This window comes from Zalophus californianus, chromosome 14, assembly GCF_009762305.2.
Source record: "Zalophus californianus isolate mZalCal1 chromosome 14, mZalCal1.pri.v2, whole genome shotgun sequence".
NCBI lineage: Eukaryota > Metazoa > Chordata > Mammalia > Carnivora > Otariidae > Zalophus > Zalophus californianus.
In genome coordinates this window covers 62,661,686-62,679,665 of record NC_045608.1, presented here as the reverse complement: position 1 = coordinate 62,679,665, position 17,980 = coordinate 62,661,686, and the positions used below count along the sequence as shown (strand labels likewise).

At 35.9% G+C, this 17,980-nt stretch overlaps 1 protein-coding gene across 2 annotated transcripts in view; it reads right to left on the bottom strand.

Annotated features, from left to right (window-relative positions):
• The window catches only part of PIK3C3 (phosphatidylinositol 3-kinase catalytic subunit type 3), a 136,707-nt gene that overhangs the window by 30,105 nt on the left and 88,622 nt on the right, over positions 1-17,980 (bottom strand). For both annotated transcript variants that reach the window (XM_027576730.1, XM_027576731.1), the window contains 2 exons: positions 16,016-16,100; positions 7,919-7,993 (listed from right to left, as the gene is read on the bottom strand). In XM_027576730.1, the coding sequence (XP_027432531.1) occupies positions 7,919-7,993; positions 16,016-16,100 (160 nt within the window). The remainder of the gene's footprint in view (positions 1-7,918; positions 7,994-16,015; positions 16,101-17,980) is intronic.

The window sequence follows — 17,980 nt, the reverse complement described above, 5'->3', positions numbered from 1 at the left end:
TTCACATTCAACTTAAGACCTTAGGTTTCTTATGAATAGGGACAAAATTAAGCTAACTAATGAAAACGGGGCAAACTATTCAAGAAAAACAAATTTTTAAATGTTATGTATTTTCATTTTTTCTGTAGTCATTAAAGCCAATGAAGGTTTTATTCCCTGAAGTATTCTTTTCTTCTGGAGAACTACTTTAACATCTAAAGCAGAACAGAAACCCTTTGAAGATTAAAACAACAACAACAACAGCAATAAACCCCCCCCAAAAATGGCCTTTGATGATCAATTCTAAAATTTTGTGTCTCAGGGCCCTTTCATGCTCTTAAAAATTATGGAGGACCCCAAATAAGCTTTAGTTGGGCTACCTCTATTGTAGTTACTGCATTTAGAATTAAAACTGAGACCCTTTAAAGATATTAATCTAAAAATAATAAATCAACAAGATTTTAGCATTTTTTTCTGATTAATAACTATTTTCTAATACAAAATAAAATTTGGTGAGGTGAGTGGCACTCCCTACATTTTGCAAATCTCTTTAATGTCTGGCTTAATAGGAGACAGCTGGATTCTCATATTTGCTTCTATCTATTATGATACATTGTTTTGATTTAAGTAAGAGAAAAGAATCCAGCCTCTAAATAGATACGGACTCTTAGAAGGAAGGACAATTTTAATAACCTTTTCAGATAATTATGGGTAGTTTTCTTTGCTACTGAAACCAATTCTCGGACCCTACCATATGTACTGAATCAGAAACTGAGCCTGAGGCCCAGCAATCTGTAATTTAACTTGCTTTCCAGGTAATACTGATACAAGCCAAAGCTTGAGGACTTCTGATCTACTTTATACTAATACAATTCTCAACCGCAGTTAGGTCACTGTGGAGCGGACAGTGGCAAGGTAATCACCCCACTGAATTAAAACTTATATTCAGTACTAATGGTTACAGTTTCCCTGTGTTGTACAACCCCATTACTTTAAAACTTGACACATTTTTTTTCAAAGGGTCACTATAAAAATGTACTAGCTTTTTATTAATCTAATTTATGGTTGCTAGTCTATGATGGAACTTAAATGTTCTAAAGTACATTAAAATTTAACCCTCTCCAAAATAATTTATTGCAAAAGAAAACAAATACAGTGTCTACCCAGCTTTAAGATACATATCACCTAATAAGAAAACTTAAAAAAAAGTAATATCCTAATCTACAGTTTTATGTCCATTGAATTAAGCTTTGCCATGTAAAAGGTGATACAAAAGGAGGTAGATGGATTTGTCTCCACAATGTGACCTTAAACCTATCTAACCAACCTATATATTACCTGCAAAGGCACTGCTTATTTCAGCTTCTGGGTACTTTTACTGGAATGTGTGCTTTTTTCCCACTTGTATCCCATAGAAACCCAACACATTCTTCATGACTCAGTCTAAGTTATTTTGTCCATGAAGTAATTTCCAGCTCCTTAGGCACAAAGAATATAGCACTTTATCATTTTTTATTACTTCTAATGAGAAGAAACGATGTCCTTCTAAAACAAACAAACAAAAAAAGCACCCTTTACAGCAACCATTAACATTTTCTTTATGATAGGTTTCAGTAAACATAAGAAGGCTGACTTCCCCATACTGAATATTCAAGAAACTTTCAAAAACTCAGATTTTAAAGTGTCTAAAAAGAAAACTATTCACATGAAGGTTAAGTCCTTCTCATTATCTAAGCATCTAAAGTAATGATTAATAAAGACTAAAAAAGTATTAATAAAGACTAAAAAAGTATTTATCGATTAAAAGGGGTGGTCTTATGTGCTTGGTTCTTTTTTGCATACGTGACCTGAGAAAAACCAATCAAACTGGCAAATAATACTATGTCCATGGTCTATAGTAAAAATAAGTGTAGGCAGGAAACAGATTATTCTAGAAAACCTAAGGATGGATAAAAATGACATGAAAAAACTTAGTTCATTTATTCCTTTTAAAAGCATTTACTAGGGCACCTGGGTGGCTCAGTTGGTTAAGCAACTGCCTTCGGCTCAGGTCATAATCCCGGAGTCCCGGTCTTGAGTCCCACGTTGGGCTCCCTGCTCAGCGGGGAGTCCTGCTGCTCCCTCCGACCTTCTCCCCTCTCATGTTCTCTCTCACTCTCTCTCAAATAAATAAAATCTTAAAATAAGTAAATAAATAAAAATAAAAGCATGTACTGGGTGCCTACTAAATGCATAAAATTTTTTTGCCCCCTTCTTTCAAGTCCCAGAAATAAATAATCACATTAAGAAAGTAAGTCTATAGATTTAGATTTTACAGTATATTGTACATACCAAACTAATTAACTTAAATACAAACACCTTAGGAAGCACGACCATTTGAATAGTTAACTAAATTCTTCGTAGGTAAGATTTTGAACTACTCTGTTATGCCCCAAGAAAAAAATAAAACACATAATCAAACATGTTTCTTTTCAAAATCTCAAGGTTTACCTTAAAAGACAGAAAGAATAAGATGAAATCAATGATCACATTGACTGTTTCTCTTTTATAAACCTTCCTATACTGGGGCACCTGGGTGGTTCAGTCAGTTAAGTGTCCAACTCTTGATTTCGACTTAGGTCATAATCTCAGGGTCCTGAAATCAAGCCCCACATTAAGCTCCACGCTGGGCATGGAGCCTACTTAAGATTCTCTGGTCTCCCTCTCCCTCTGCCCAACCCACCCCTCTCTCTCAATAAATAAATAAACAAAATTTCCTATACTACTAAGATAAAGAGCCACTCAAAACAGAATTTAAAAGGCAGTAACTTAAAAGAGTTTGGATTTTAGGGTGGGAAAAAGAAATTTTTGAAATAATTTTTTTATGCCTAAAATTATGACTCCAAATAAAAGCTACATAAGCCAAAAAAGGAAAGCATTCTTATTTCCTGGTAGTAAAACAAACAAAACCGTAATAGCTAGCCAGCCCTTAAGGAATGTTTACTATACGCTCAGTATATACAAAAACTCTACCATATTGTCTCATTCAACCCTCACACTACCACCAAAAAGAGGTCCTGTTATTATTTGCACATTCAGAAAAGAGACTGAGTCACAGATATAAACAACTTACCCAAAGTAACCCAATGGTGGAGAGGCAATTTGAACCCAGACTTTTTACTTTAGAGCCTGAATATTAACTCTATGTGAGACTGTTCCTCAAAATTAAAAAAGGAAGTGAACCAACTTCATAAAAATTAAAGAATGATAAAGAAGAAAAGTACCCAGTTAGGCTAACAATGACTTTCTTAACTTCAAGCTTTTAGACAAAAGATTCAGAGAGTATTTATTACTCTGAAGTGCTGAGACAGACCAAAAAACCACCACTCCTCTCACTACACAAATGTACAACTCCAGATTGGAAGAGCCATCCTTAGGATCTACACTGAACTTTCCATTTACTACACACACCTAGCTCCTAGTTTCCACTTGTGAATGTTTTTCTGTTATTTATATACTAATATTAAATGTTCAATCTAGGGGACCCTGGGTGGCTCAGTCGTTAAGCGTCTGCCTTCGGCTCAGGTCATGATCCTAGGGTAATGGGATCGAGCCCCAGATCGGGCTTCCTACTCAGTGGGAAGCCTGCTTCTCCCTCTCCCACTCCCCCGCTTGTGTTCCCTCTCTCGCTGTGTCTCTCCCTGTCAAATAAATAAATAAAATCTTTAAAAAAAAAAAATAAATGTTCATCCTACTGTAAAGTCCCTTTATCATAAACAACAAAGTTTTTCAGGTACACTGGTCCTGTTTTTTCCCCCTCAAATTTAAAAAAATGAAAAAACAAAAAACAAAAACACAAAAAACTTTCCTGAGAGTTGAGATAAACTCAAATTATGTTCTATTTGAGCCCTGCCACAATCAGATTACCCTGGATAAACTTCTAAAAGCTTCCTCAAAGGACACCAACTCTGAAAAAAAATCACGTTTTCCAATCCCATTGTAGAGCTTAAATTTTTAATTTCTTGCCCAGAAAATACTATTTCACTGCATTAATAAGTTAAACACCACTCACTCCAAATTTGCTTCAGGAAAGCAATGTTGTAAGCGACCACATGGCAATACATTGACAAAGGAATTTCCAGACTTTCACATTTATGGTGGACACACATTGCCCTCTGCTGGACAAGCTGAGGATACTTCAACAAAGCAAAAGTATCCACAACCCAATAAATACAGGCAAAAAATTTTCTGGGAAATCTAGAATCAAGACTCACATTTCACATTTTTGCACACTATTATTGTATACATTTTACAATTCTTTCTATGCAATGAAACATGTTCCTCCACACACTCCTAAAGTTATCATTCTGACCCTTTTGAGTCTCATCTAAATTTACAGGTACAACAGCGTGTTGGGGGCAAATCCCCAAGAGATACCCAGTAAAATGAAATTTAGGTGTCTTCTTCCTCTCTGAACCACCTCTCTTACCAGGGAACTGGACATAGATGAACCAGTGGAACTGTGATTACCATTCTAAAAAACCACATTCATCCCAAAGCAGAGTCCTAGACACTAAACCTATTCAGGCTGGCAAATCAGAAGACAAAAGGTATTTTATTTTGAAGAATGGGAGAAATGTTATTTGTCATTAAAAAAAAAAAAAAAAAACTGCTCCACCAAGACTGAGATTGGAGAGTTATAGAAGAGAATCTAAAATTTTAACATGTCGCAGTCTGTGTTGAAGGCATAACGGATCTAAAAATATACAACGGAAGGGCTTCATGTTATTCGAGGCATTTTTAATTACAAGTACTTAGTGTATTTCCTGCAATGAACCACATTCAAAATTCACTTTAAATATATAATAGTTGTCTAAACTATACAAAGTCTAATTACAACATATATGTAATTAATGTAACTTAAAACCTCTTTGAAATATGGACTTTCAGCAAAAAATGACTATAAGCACTATAAAATGACACAATGACTATAAAATGACAAAAAATTTAAAAATAAATCATTAAAAATTTTTAGAAGTTGAGGAATGCATTATACTTCCATTTATCTTGACATAATTGGTGTTTCCTTACATAATCTAATTTCATTCAAACTGAACTTGAAAATTAACATTTATCCTAGTAAGACTTAACATTGTAACTGTATGATATAAACTGATGAAACAACTAAAGGCAAGTTAAGAAAAAATAACTGAAAGAAATGCTGTTTCAAAAGAAAGAGAATGTATCTCTCATCTAGCACATGGTAAGTTTTTTATTTTTTTTTTTATTATTATGTTATGTTAATCACCATACATCACATCATTAGTTTTTGATGTAGTGTTCCATGATTCATTATTTGCGTATAACACCCAGTGCACCGTGCAGAATGTGCCCTCTTTAATACCCATCACCAGGCTCCCCAAAGTTTTTTATTTTTAAAGCCAAATTTGGAGCACCCTCTAGTGGAAAACTGGTGACAAGAGGCTTAAAACCTCTGCTTCAGAAATTTTATACTTCTAATTCCATTAAGACAAGTAACTGTGACCTGGACCACCAAAGTATATTAAATAGACTCCGCTTTCCAAATCTTATTCTTAAAATATCCCTACACACACACACACACACACACACACACACTCTCTCTCTCTCTCTCTCTCTCTCATGTGACAGAGCAGTTCTCCAAGTCCAAAAGAAAAAGGTCTATTATTTATGAATTTCCAAAAGGAGACAAGATATGTGAAAATAACATTACAGATGTAATGCCACTCTATACAGCAGGTAATTTCACTGTAATTACAAAATGATTACAACACAAAAACAAATGGAATCACTTTGGTACTTTGATTCTTGTGGTTAAAAGATTTAACTGAAAAAGAGAGTTAAGGGATAACATAGGAAAACCTTTTCCAACTTACAATTCTCTCCAAACACACTGTAATGTTTTATCCTGTGCTAAACTGGCGAATTTGGCAAGAACCTCTATGACATTCCTTGGTCCTGGTTACTAAAGGGACTGCCTGGCCTTGACACAGATGTGGTTCCCACATGCAATTTCTACCACAGATAATTTGTCACACTAATTAAAACTAAATATATGAAATTCCAGGTGATGTGAATTAAGAGGGTTAATTATGTATTAATAATTAGACTACATTTGCTGTATTAAGTTACATTTGATGTGTTAAATTCTTGGTGTCACATTTTGAAGAAATTCTAACAAAACAGAAAATGTTCTTACCTGAGAGACCATTTTAAGAGTAACTTAAAATCTATTTTCTGTGGAAGGCTGATGAAACTTGAATTATTTAGCCCAGGGAAGAAAAGACTACACAGAAGAGCAGCAATATTTATTCATTCATTAAGTCAACAGTGATTTATCAATCACTTTAGCTAGGTGCTATTCAAGGCTCTGGAGGCATGGTAGCAAACCGGATGGACAAGGTCCCAGCTCACATGGAACCTGCGTCCTGAATGGGAGATGATGATAAGAAGTCAACAAGCTCCACAAGGACCTGGATTTGTGTCTGTTCTGTTCTTTTTGGTATCCCCTGTACCTAGAACAATACCTGACACATAGTAGGTGCTCAATAAATATTTGTTGAATTATACAAAAAAGAGAGCTTAGGCTAGTGGCTAAGTGCTTTAAAGAAAGCAAAACAACAACAGAGTAATGGAGAAGGGCGGTGGGCAAGTATGTACCATTTCAGATCAGAGAATTAGAAAAGGCTATTCTAAGGAAAGGTCACCTGAACTTAGCCTTTAATAACCAAAGTTAGGCATGAAATGATTTGAGAGAAGAGCTTTCCAGAGAGAAAAACAACAGGGGCATTTGCCTGAGGCAGGAGTGGTTTGACATTGACACATTCAAACTGGTCAGTATGGGCAAGTCACAACTTTACCACAGTATAGAGTTCAGATTTCATTCAAATAGTTTGGGCAAAAGATGTTGGTGGCTTCAAATGGGGGCAAGGCAGTGGAAATGGAGAGAGTGGGTAACTTCATGATCCATTTGGGAGAAGAGTAGACAAGATCTATTAATAGTTTTGATATGTGAGATGACACCTAGAGTAGAATTAAAAATGACTCCTAAGCCTGGGGCTTAAACAATTGGGTGGATGATGCCGCAATTTACTGAGATGGAAAAAATGAAGTGAGGAGCAGGTTATTACAGAGATAATGGAGGAAGCAAACAACTTTTACAACTGGCCACATAACTGGGATGTCAAATAAGTGGCTGGATATTTCAGTCTGAAGCTTCATGAAATGGACTGAAGTACAGAGCTGTAAGCTCTGTAAGCTGTAAGCTGTTTGCTTACAGATGGTGTTAAAGCCAAGGGGCTCAAGAGTTAACAGGAGGAGGGGGATGAGAATAATTATTCCATGAAACTCCAAGGGGAAAAGCAAAAAATTAAAGACAGGGATTAATGTGAGTTAAGTACAGTTTGGTAAGAGAAAGAATATTCCAACACTCTAACTAGAGCTGTACAGTAAGAGACTCAACTGCTTGCATACATTATGGGCTTTCCACCAAAGAAGGCATTTTCAGAAGGGTTAGATGACCACCTGTGGGGTTACTACTAAAGTGACTCTTGAGGGCACTGGGGTGGCTCAGTCGGTTAAGTGTCTGCCTTTGGCTCAGGTCATGATCCAGTGTCCTGGGATCAAGCCCAGCAGCGTGCTGGGAAGGAGGGAGCCTGCTTCTCCCTCTCCCTCTGCCTCTCCCCCTGCTTGTGCTCTCTCGCTCTGTCAAGTAAATAAATAAAATCTTAAAAAAAAAAAAGTGATTCTTGTAAAGGATGGGAGTTTCCTTCAAAGGCACCATAAAAAGGGATTTTTAAGACATATGATTTATTTTCACTTATGTAACTTGTTTTGTTACTAAGCAGATTCCACAGTAAAAATCACTGGCATATAAAATGTATATATCTGCTAGTAGCCAGATATTACCTGCACTTATTACCTGTTTTTGTTAGCAAAAGGTTATCCAGGTGTCTATCTCCAACTCCAAGGATGTATGTAATCACACAATATCCAGCTGCAAATAACAGTTAAAAAAAATAGTGAAAAACACATGCAAACCAAGTTAAACATACAAATGAATATATAAAAGCAATTTGTAGGGTGCCTGGGTGGCTCAGATGGTTAAGCGTCTGCCTTCAGCTCAGGTCATGATCCCAGGGTCCTGGGATCGAGTCCCGCATCGGGCTCCCTGCTCCTTGGGAGCCTGTTTCTCCCTCTGCCTCTCTCTCTCTCGCTCTCATGAATAAATAAATAAATAATCTTAAAAAAATTAAAAAAAACAATCTGTATTACTTTAATTTCAATTTGATTACTACTTTTTGATTTCTCACCTAATTCTCATGTGTAATCTTCTTTGATTCTATGAAGAGTTTATCACTTGAAACTCAATATAAATTGCTATTTGCATGAGAAAAAATATCTTGTAGAATTTTGTCAAATTATAAAAGTCACTTATATCAAAAGTTAATTCAGGCTTCAGGAACATTAATTGTAACATGATTCTCCCACTTCTCGTTTCAAATTGGACACGTTACAAGATGAAAGAGAAAAAGAAGTGTCTACAGAAATACACATAATGAAGTCAACCATCCCACAACCCCATTATCTATAAGATAAAATAAGTAAATGCAGGGTTTAAAAGAAAAATCTTTAGAGAAACAATCGTGAAGTGTCAGCAGATAGAAAAACAACTGAATTCATGCAAGTGGTAACAGCACTTAAGTTCACGGCATAATCTTCTCAAGTATTAAGAGAAATTACATGAGCAGGGCTAAGGGCAGAGTCACCAGCTCTAGCTTTATTCTTTTATCTTTCTCTTCAAAAAAAAATCTGGAAACCTGTCACGTGTTGAAAATGCTCAAACAAAATTAAGCAAATAACACCTTTTTGAAGATTATCCATTCTACTGCTCCCATTAGTAACCTGATAAGAAATACAACTGGCAAACATACACATGACTACACCAGTATTTACAAAAACATGTTTATTTCAGTTAGTATGTAGAAAAAAGACTGGACCACCTGTTAATGACCAAATTAATTTCACTGGGTTAATCTTTAATTATTAATTAATCACAGTTACAACTTACTGAAGGTTATTTAGCTAGGTACATTATATTCATCATCTCTAACCCTTATAATGATGACAGTTAAGTATTACAAATACCATCTAAATGAAAACAGCTCAGACTCCAGAAGCTAACAAGATTGTCCAAGGTCACTGGGCTGGGATTTGAACCTAACTCTGATTCTAAACTCCTTGCTCAGGCGACTTCTGCACTGTAGAGCCCCTGTTCCCCAAAGTGGCTATTTAGATACATGCAATACTCAACAAGATATTTAAGCTCAAGTATATTTGTTTAGAATAACTAACCATATTCTAATTATAGATAAAATTTTATATGTATTTCAAAATACATCCATATGTACAGAATGTAGGAAAGCATACTATCATTCCAAAAATGCTTCTACTAGGGGTGCCTGGGTGGCTCAGTCGTTAAGCGTCTGCCTTCGGCTCAGGTCATGATCCCAGGGTCCTGGGATCGAGCCCCACATCGGGCTCCCTGTTCCGCGGGGAGCCTGCTTCTCCCTCTCTCACTCCCCCTGCTTGTGTTCCCTCTCTCACTGTGTCTCTCTGTGTCAAATTAATAAATAAAAATCTTAAAAAAAAATGTTTCTACTAACAATTTTCACGTAACTGTAACAAATCGGTTACTCTCAAAATAGCCTGTGATGTGACAGGAATTAGTCGTTTGCCTATGCACTGTCCTCTTTATGCTTCTTCCTTAAAACAAACCAAGGATGTGGGGGGTGAGACTGTGGCTAGATATGAGAATGTGTTTCCCAGACTCGCCTGCACTTAGGCATGCCCAGGGAACTGTAAGCAAATGTCGTTTTGTGATGATGAGCATTTTGAAAGATGGAGCAGACCGAGCTGAGGAGTGAGCCTTTCAGCGTTTTTCGCCGGGCTGGTGAGACTGCAAACATGATGACTGTGTTGGCAAAAGTCATTCAGGACCAAAGGGAAAAGGCGAAGAGAATCACAAAGACCTTGGCTGGCCCTAAAATCTGTAAGCAGCTGAAACAAATACAGTGGCTAACATCTGGGCTTCCTACAAAAAAAGACAATGACTTGTGTGTGCAAACCACTACAGATTACGTGAACTTCAGCTGAATGCAACCGTTGACACATTAAGTGATCCACTGAGGAATTTGAAGGTCACTGACATAAAGGATGAGCAAATACAGCTTGCTGGCCAAAGCTGGACCCCCTCTGTTTTCAGTTTATAAACAAAGTTTACTGGAACTCAGCCACACCCATTCATTTACATATTTCTTGAGCAACTGGTTGAATGGCTGTACTAGAGACCACGTGGCCTGAATAAGCCTATAATATTTCATATGTGGAAGGCTTGAGGGAAAAAGTGATCTGACTCCTGATCTGGGGAACTGCTCTTCAAAATGTGAGGCACAGACTGGCAGCATCACTCTCACGTAGAAGCCTGTTAAAAATGCAGATGCTTAGGGCCCGCTTCAGTCTTGCTGCATCAGAATTTCTAGGGGCAGTGGCCAGAAAGTGATTGTTATACACACCAGAGAAGGTTGGAAAGCCCTCTCCAGTGCTTTAATGTACATAAGAATCCCCTGGGAATCCTGTTAAAATGAAGATTCTGATCAAAACATCAGGGGATACCTAGAGCAATCTATACATTTAATGCAATCCCCATCAAAATACCATCAACTTTTTTCAAAGAAATGGAACTAATAATCCTAAAATTTGTATGGAACCAGAAAAGACCCCGAATAGCCAGAGGAATGTTGAAAAAGAAAAGCAAAGCTGGTGGCATCACAATTCTGGACTTTAAGCTCTATTACAAAGCTTAATCATCAAGACAGTATGCTACTGGCACAAAAACAGACACATAGATCAATGGAACAGAATAGAGAGCCCAGAAATGGACCCTCAACTCTGTGGTCAACTAATCTTCGACAAAGCAGGAAAGAATGTCCAATGGCAAAAAGACAGTCTCTTCAACAAATGGTGTTGGGAAAATTGGACAGCCACATGCAGAAGAGTGAAACTGGACCATTTCCTTACACCACACACAAAAATAAACTCATAAAATGGATGAAAGACCTAAATGTGAGACAGGAGTCCATCAAAACCCTTGAGGAGAACACAGGCAGCAACCTTCTCAACCTCAGCCACAGCAACTTCTTCCTAGAAACATCGCCAAAGGCAAGGGAAGGGCAAAAATGAACTGTTGGGACTTCATCAGGATAAAAAGCTTTTGCACAGCAAAGGAAACAGTCATCAAACCCAAAAGACAACTGACAGAATGGAAGAAGATATCTGCAAATGACATATCAGATAAAGGGCTAGTATCCAAAATCTATGAAGAACTTATCAAACAACACCCAAAGAACAAATAATCCAATCAAGAAATGAGCAGAAGACATGAACAGACATTTCTGCAAAGAAGACATCCAAATGGCCAACAGACACATGAAAAAGTGCTCAACATCACTCAGCATCAGGGAAATACAAATCAAAACCTCAGTGAGATACCACCTCACACCAGTCAGAATGGCTAAAATTAACAAGTCAGGAAACGACAGATGTTGGTGAGGATGTGGAGAAAGGGGAACCCTCCTACACTGTTGGTGGGAATGCAAGCTGGTGCAGCCACTTTAGAAAAACAGTATGGAGGTTCCTCAGAAAGTTGAAAATAGAGCTACCCTACGACCCAGCAATGGCACTACTGGGTATTTACTCCAAAGATACAAATGTAGTGATCCAAAGGGGCACCTGCACCCCAACGTTTATAAGAGCAATGTCTACAACAGCCAAATTATGGAAAGGGCCTAGATGTCCATCGACAGATGAATGGATAAATAAGATGTGGTATGTGTACACACACACACACACACACACACACACACACACACACACACACACACACACACAATGGAATATTACACAGCCATCAAAAATGAAATCTTGCCATTTGCAATGACATGGATGGAACTAGAGGGTCTTATGCTAAGCGAAGTAAGTCAATCAGAGAAAGACAAGTATCATATGATCTCACTGAAATGAGGAATTCTTAATCTCAGGAAACAAACTGAGGGCTGCTGGAGTGGTGGGGGTGGGAGGGATGGGGTGGCTGGATGACAGACATGGGGGAGGGTATGTGCTATGGTGAGCGCTGTGAATTGTGTAAGACTGCTGAATCACAGACCTGTATCCCTGAAACAAATAATACATTATATGTTAATAAAAAAAGAAAAACAAAACAAAACAAAAACATCAGGGACAAAGCATTGGCACTCACTAATAGAAACAAGTTCCCAGATGAAGCCAGTGCTGCTGGTCCATGGCTTACCTGTGCAGTAGCAGCACTGCTCTAAAACTGCTGCAAAATACACAATTCCACAAATAACAAATGGCCCTCCACGAAAAAAATCAGTGAGTGACTTATCAAAGGGTATTACATCTGGTATTCATAAAGAGAACACATAAGAGCTTAGTACACTGAGCTTTCTAAGATGTGAGTCACTTAGAAATCTGGTTTGTCGCTCAATACTTGTGAAGGATACAAAACTCCTACTGATGATATGCTTATGAGGATAGTTGAACTACAATTTTCAAAAAGAACACCACTGTGTATCAATGCACTTGAGTTGTTGTATGCTACAACTTACTCTTTGTTAATTATAAATTAGTTTTACCACTACTTTGTTTCAAGTTGTTTAGCTATCCCTCTAGAGTAATAATGATTCAATGTGTAGCAACAGTGCTTTTGACCTAAAATTTTTATGTAACTAGACATGCCATAAATCTTGCCTGTCTCTACTGAAAAGGCAAGATGTTTTGATAAACTACTCTCTTATCGCATTTGCTTTTACAATAATATTTCCTTGTTACTACTGAATTATTTTCCAAAGGAAAATAATGCCTCAGTGGGTTGGGGTCATAAATAGGTTTGATGGTCACTTTAATTTACGTTTTTTTAAGTCAAGTGAGATAGCATATGATCTTCTCTCTTTCACATTTATATAAATGTTGGGGGTGTGAATTGAGAATGTTCCAATAATTCTTTCAAGTGTCAATGCTTAAGAGAAGGAGTACATCCTGAAAAAGACATCTGAATTAAGAGTGGGATGATCCCCAGAAATTTTTAGGACACAGATAATAGATTCAGAACAATCTGAGACGACACAAAGTAGATCATGGGATTTTTAGAGGAACTGAAGCTATCTTTAACTTCAGTGGAAATACTATACCTGTCCAAGAGAATCTTGTCCAAAGGATACTGCCCATTAGTATTATGACCTCATGTGAAATTTCTTCAAATTGGTTTTATAATACAACTTTGATTTAAAGTAAAATACAGAGAAATATTAGGCATCTAAACAATTATTTCCCTTTACTTAGTAATGATATGTGTGTAAGAATAATTAATGTTCTCAAATTTAGTTGCATGATACAGACCTGAAACCTTGCATAATCTGGAAATGTCACCGTAACTATTATCACTTTCTTCTTACACTCTGCCCAAAACTCAAAACTTTACTTTCTAAAACGAAAGTTACACATACATCTATATGATACTGTCTGACAATCACATTCCAGTACAAAGTAGCTAGCAACTTATTAATCACTAAATCCTCTAATGAAAAATTCAAATAATGGCTTTCAACCTCCAATACAACCTGGAATGCTACCAAACTCACCGAAACACAAAGGATTATTTTGTAACACAACAAGATATATAGGAAACAGAAGGCTATTCAAAGTAAGATAAAGATAAGGCCTGCCATCAAATCAATTATCGGGGAAGGAATAAATGTGTAATACTTGGAGAAAAAGAGAGGTACAAGATCCAATTTCAATTTAAGTGTCCAAGAGGTGTAATTTAAATGGCTACTTTTTTTAAATGAAAAAGCCAGTCATATTTTCACTGGGTCTTGGGAAGAAATGGGACATTATATAAAAGGTACAACACTATGACATGTATCCATAATATACTGTTCTAGTAATTTTACTAAAATTTTCAAATTTTAGTCAATATTTATAAATGATATGTGTGTTTATATTTCAAGTAGAAAAAAGCATTCTTTATTAAACAGATTTATAATGTAAAAAAGTTTATAATACCTAAAAGTTCAGTAAGAAGACACAAGATAATTGTTGGAAGGCGTGTGAAATATCTCAGCATCCTGAGAACTAGGATAAATATAAAAAAAGATAGCCACACTTTTCATTCAAGGTGGATCCAGGCAGGCTCTGTGACTCTCCAGTCCAGGCCTTCAGACACCAGCAATTTCCTGTCTCTGAGAGTACTTCCTCTTGGAACCCAGTTCTGAGAAGCCCAAGCCACAGAGAGGCCATGGACAGGAGACGTGACTGACAAGCCTTGTTATAAAAGACAGTATGAACTGTCACGTGAGTAATCTTAGCTGTCTAGCCTCGTCTTTACATGATATGTAATTTTTTTAGAACAAATAAAACAGAGTTGAAGGTCTAAAAAAACAGGAAAGAAGAGAAAGGGGAAAGCAAAGAATGAAAGCAGGGACGGTAAGAGAGAAAGAAGAAAAACACAGAGTAGGAGAGCAAGGGTAAGTAAAAAGAAAGAATACATTTTTCTCTGGAATGTCTCAATCAATTTTTTTTAGTTCTAAATCTACACTGTATGTGGTCATTTTTATGGGTAAACACAGTTACATGTAACATATGTTACATTCCTTCAGTAAAAATAAGATCAAAACTGTAAAGGATTTTAATATACATACATATTTTATTTCGGTGCTTTTAAAGTTCCCAGAAATATTACATTTTCTCTATACTTCTAAGCCAAAACTGCATCATCAAGTATAAATTTGTGAAGAAATTATGTTGTCTAAAATAATCTGCAATACTACTTCACAGGAACATTGTGAAAAATAAAAAAATGTCATGTATAAGCAGTTTACAAGCCAAAAAATGATATGAAAGTTTAAATACAACTGTTATATGTCTATTAAAGCCCCTTACTTGTTTCCCCCTAACTTAAGGACAGGTATAAATAGGGACATAAACATAAAATTTTAAATAAAATAAGAATAACTTATCACATACCACATCCCATCCAGGGCTCAACTCTAGTGTCAACTCCTTTATTAACCCTCCCTTAAACAATCTAGTTCTTAAAAACAAACAAACAAAACAAAAAAAACCTCTTAAGAAAATCTTTAAAAAATCCTCTAGAATATAAACTTCATGAGGATAAGTAGGCATAAATGGTCGAAACATTGAATTAATCCCTATGGCATTCTACCACTTACTTATTTCCAGGAAGGGACCATAAAATAAAATATGAGAGACATCCTCCTAACACAGCTCTTGAGATTTATCTAAACCATAATTATTACTGAGATTTTTCCCACAGTCTACTAATTGCAGTTACCCAAACACAGGGAAAATTTAGGGGAAAATTAACAGCTTCCAGGAAGAGATAACTATTGTAATGGTAACACAGTTAAGTGATTGCAAAGACACACCCATTAAAGACTAAACAGAATTTACACCTTGTTACTACTATTATGTCAAAACATTAATGACTTCTTTTATCAGGATTTTATATCTTTCAATCATCTTCTTATAGAGCATTTTAATCTGCCATGACTGGAATGTCTACATCCTCCCAAAATTCTTATGTTGAAATCCTACTGCCCAGGGTAATGGTATTAGGAGGTGCTTACCATCCTAAAAACTCAAAAATGAGAGCCCACAGAGCTCCCTAGCCCATTCTGCCAGGTGAAAATACAACAAAAAGTCTTCCACCCCAAAAGGGCCCTCACCTGACCATGTTGGTACCTTATCTCGGACTTCCAGCCTATAAGCCACCCTCTGGTATTTTGTTACAGCAGCCCAAAAGGACTAAGATAAAATCCTACAATGTGCTAAGTGTAAATGTGTATGAATATGGCAACATTGGGATAGCCTATTTCCTTGACTCCAATGTATCAATGGAAGTAGAGTTTGAAAAACTTACCACAGCTTTTAACATATGTGTCCATAACTTCAGCACTGATCCCATTTGGCCCATTCTCACTTGGTGCATACTTTCTAAAGAAGTTCTGAAAAGATATAATTTACATGTTTACAAATTCAATACAATCCTTAAACAAATCAGACATTTTGAAATTATAAGAAATGACCAAGTGTCTAGTCTAAAACTTAGTCAGTAATTATAAAATGTGGACTTTAAAAAGCATATTCCAAGAATCAGTCTTATTACTATGCTTACAGACAGTTAAGATCAAAAAAAAAAGTATATGCTGCTACTTTTATATCTTAGGGAAAACATTACATAAAATAAAATAAATTTACTGCTATTTCTCGATACTCAATTTATCTTTCTTTTATCTTTCTTCTGAATGTAAATGAGGGGTTTTTTTGTATCATACATTCTCCTTAAAGTGAACATGCATTATTAAAATCATCTTTTAAGTATAGTTACTGTTACCATTAAAAAAACCTCCAGTTATAAAACAAATAAGGGGATATAAAGTACAGCACAAGGAATATAGTCAATAATATTGTTAATAACTTTGGTGACAGACAGTAACTAGACTTATGGTGATCATTTCATAATGTATATAATTGTTAAATCACTGCTGTACACCTCAAAGCAAGATAATACTGTATGTCAACTATATGCCAATAAAAAAAGCTCAATAAAATTACACCCAAATTTGTAAATTAATTAGAATGCAAGTGCTAATAATTCTTAGAGGAAATTAATGGAAAGATAAATATAAAAGAGATGTGAACTGAACAAAAGAATTACAGGGGGACAATAAATGCACTAGAGTGTCCAAAGAGTCTGGAAACAGTGGGGAAAATAGTGTTTTGTTTTGTTTCTGACTACCAACTGGAACTATTCCCTTACATATTAGATGTTAAAGAAAAAGAGTATATATTATTTGAAAACACAAGTAACATGCTGTTAAAAAAAAGTTTATCCTATGTTTCAGCTTTTCTGAAAGTCCTCTGACAAAGGACTATGCCTTGAATATATAAAGAATTCCTATAAATCAATAAAAACACAAACAACCCAACAGGAAAATGAACAAAAGATGTAAATAAGCATGTCACAGAAGAAATAAATGGCTTATACATATATTTTTAAATGCTCAATCTTGTGGCTAATTAGGGAAATGCAACTAAAACCACAATAAAATACCAAAATTTAAAAGTCTGACAATATAAAAAAAATTTTTTTTAATTTAAAAAAATAAAAGTCTAACAATACCAAGATTAGGCAAAGACGTATAGCAATGAGAAACAGAACAGCTTTTCCAAAAACAACTATTTTGGAAAATAGCTTTTAATTATCTACTGAAGTTGAACATGAGAATAACCTATGACTTAGCAAAACTATTTACAGAGATCAGATATGAAAACCGAGAATCAATATACAAACTGCCACTGTCCTTATTTTACTAAATAGTAATTTCACAGAGAAACATAATTGACAACTTTCTTAAACAATTACTTCAGTTAGAAACTATGTTAAAGATCTACCTACACTTCACATCATCTTCAGAACAATCCTAGAGGTAGGTACCCAAATTTTACAGATGCAGAAACTGAGACCTGAAGGGTATGTTAGCGGGTCAAGGCCTCCTACAAGTTTGATCTGTTACATGGAGTCACAGACTCAACATACGGTTGTACCACAAGTGACATTTATTAAAGCAAAAGTATACACAGGAGGTTCAGCATAGGAAAAATACACAGGCAAAGTCTGGAGAAACCCATATGTAAGCCCCCTGGCTCTCTTCTGTGAGGGAATAAACTGAGCATATTTATTACTTTTCTTCAACAATTAAAAAAAAAAAAAAGGCAGTAATATGGGTGCAGTGTTTCTGTCCAGGCAAGCCTATTGGAGACATACTCAAGGTTTTTATTGGGAGCTGGTCATGTAGGCACCCTCTGTCTAGCAACTGCCAAC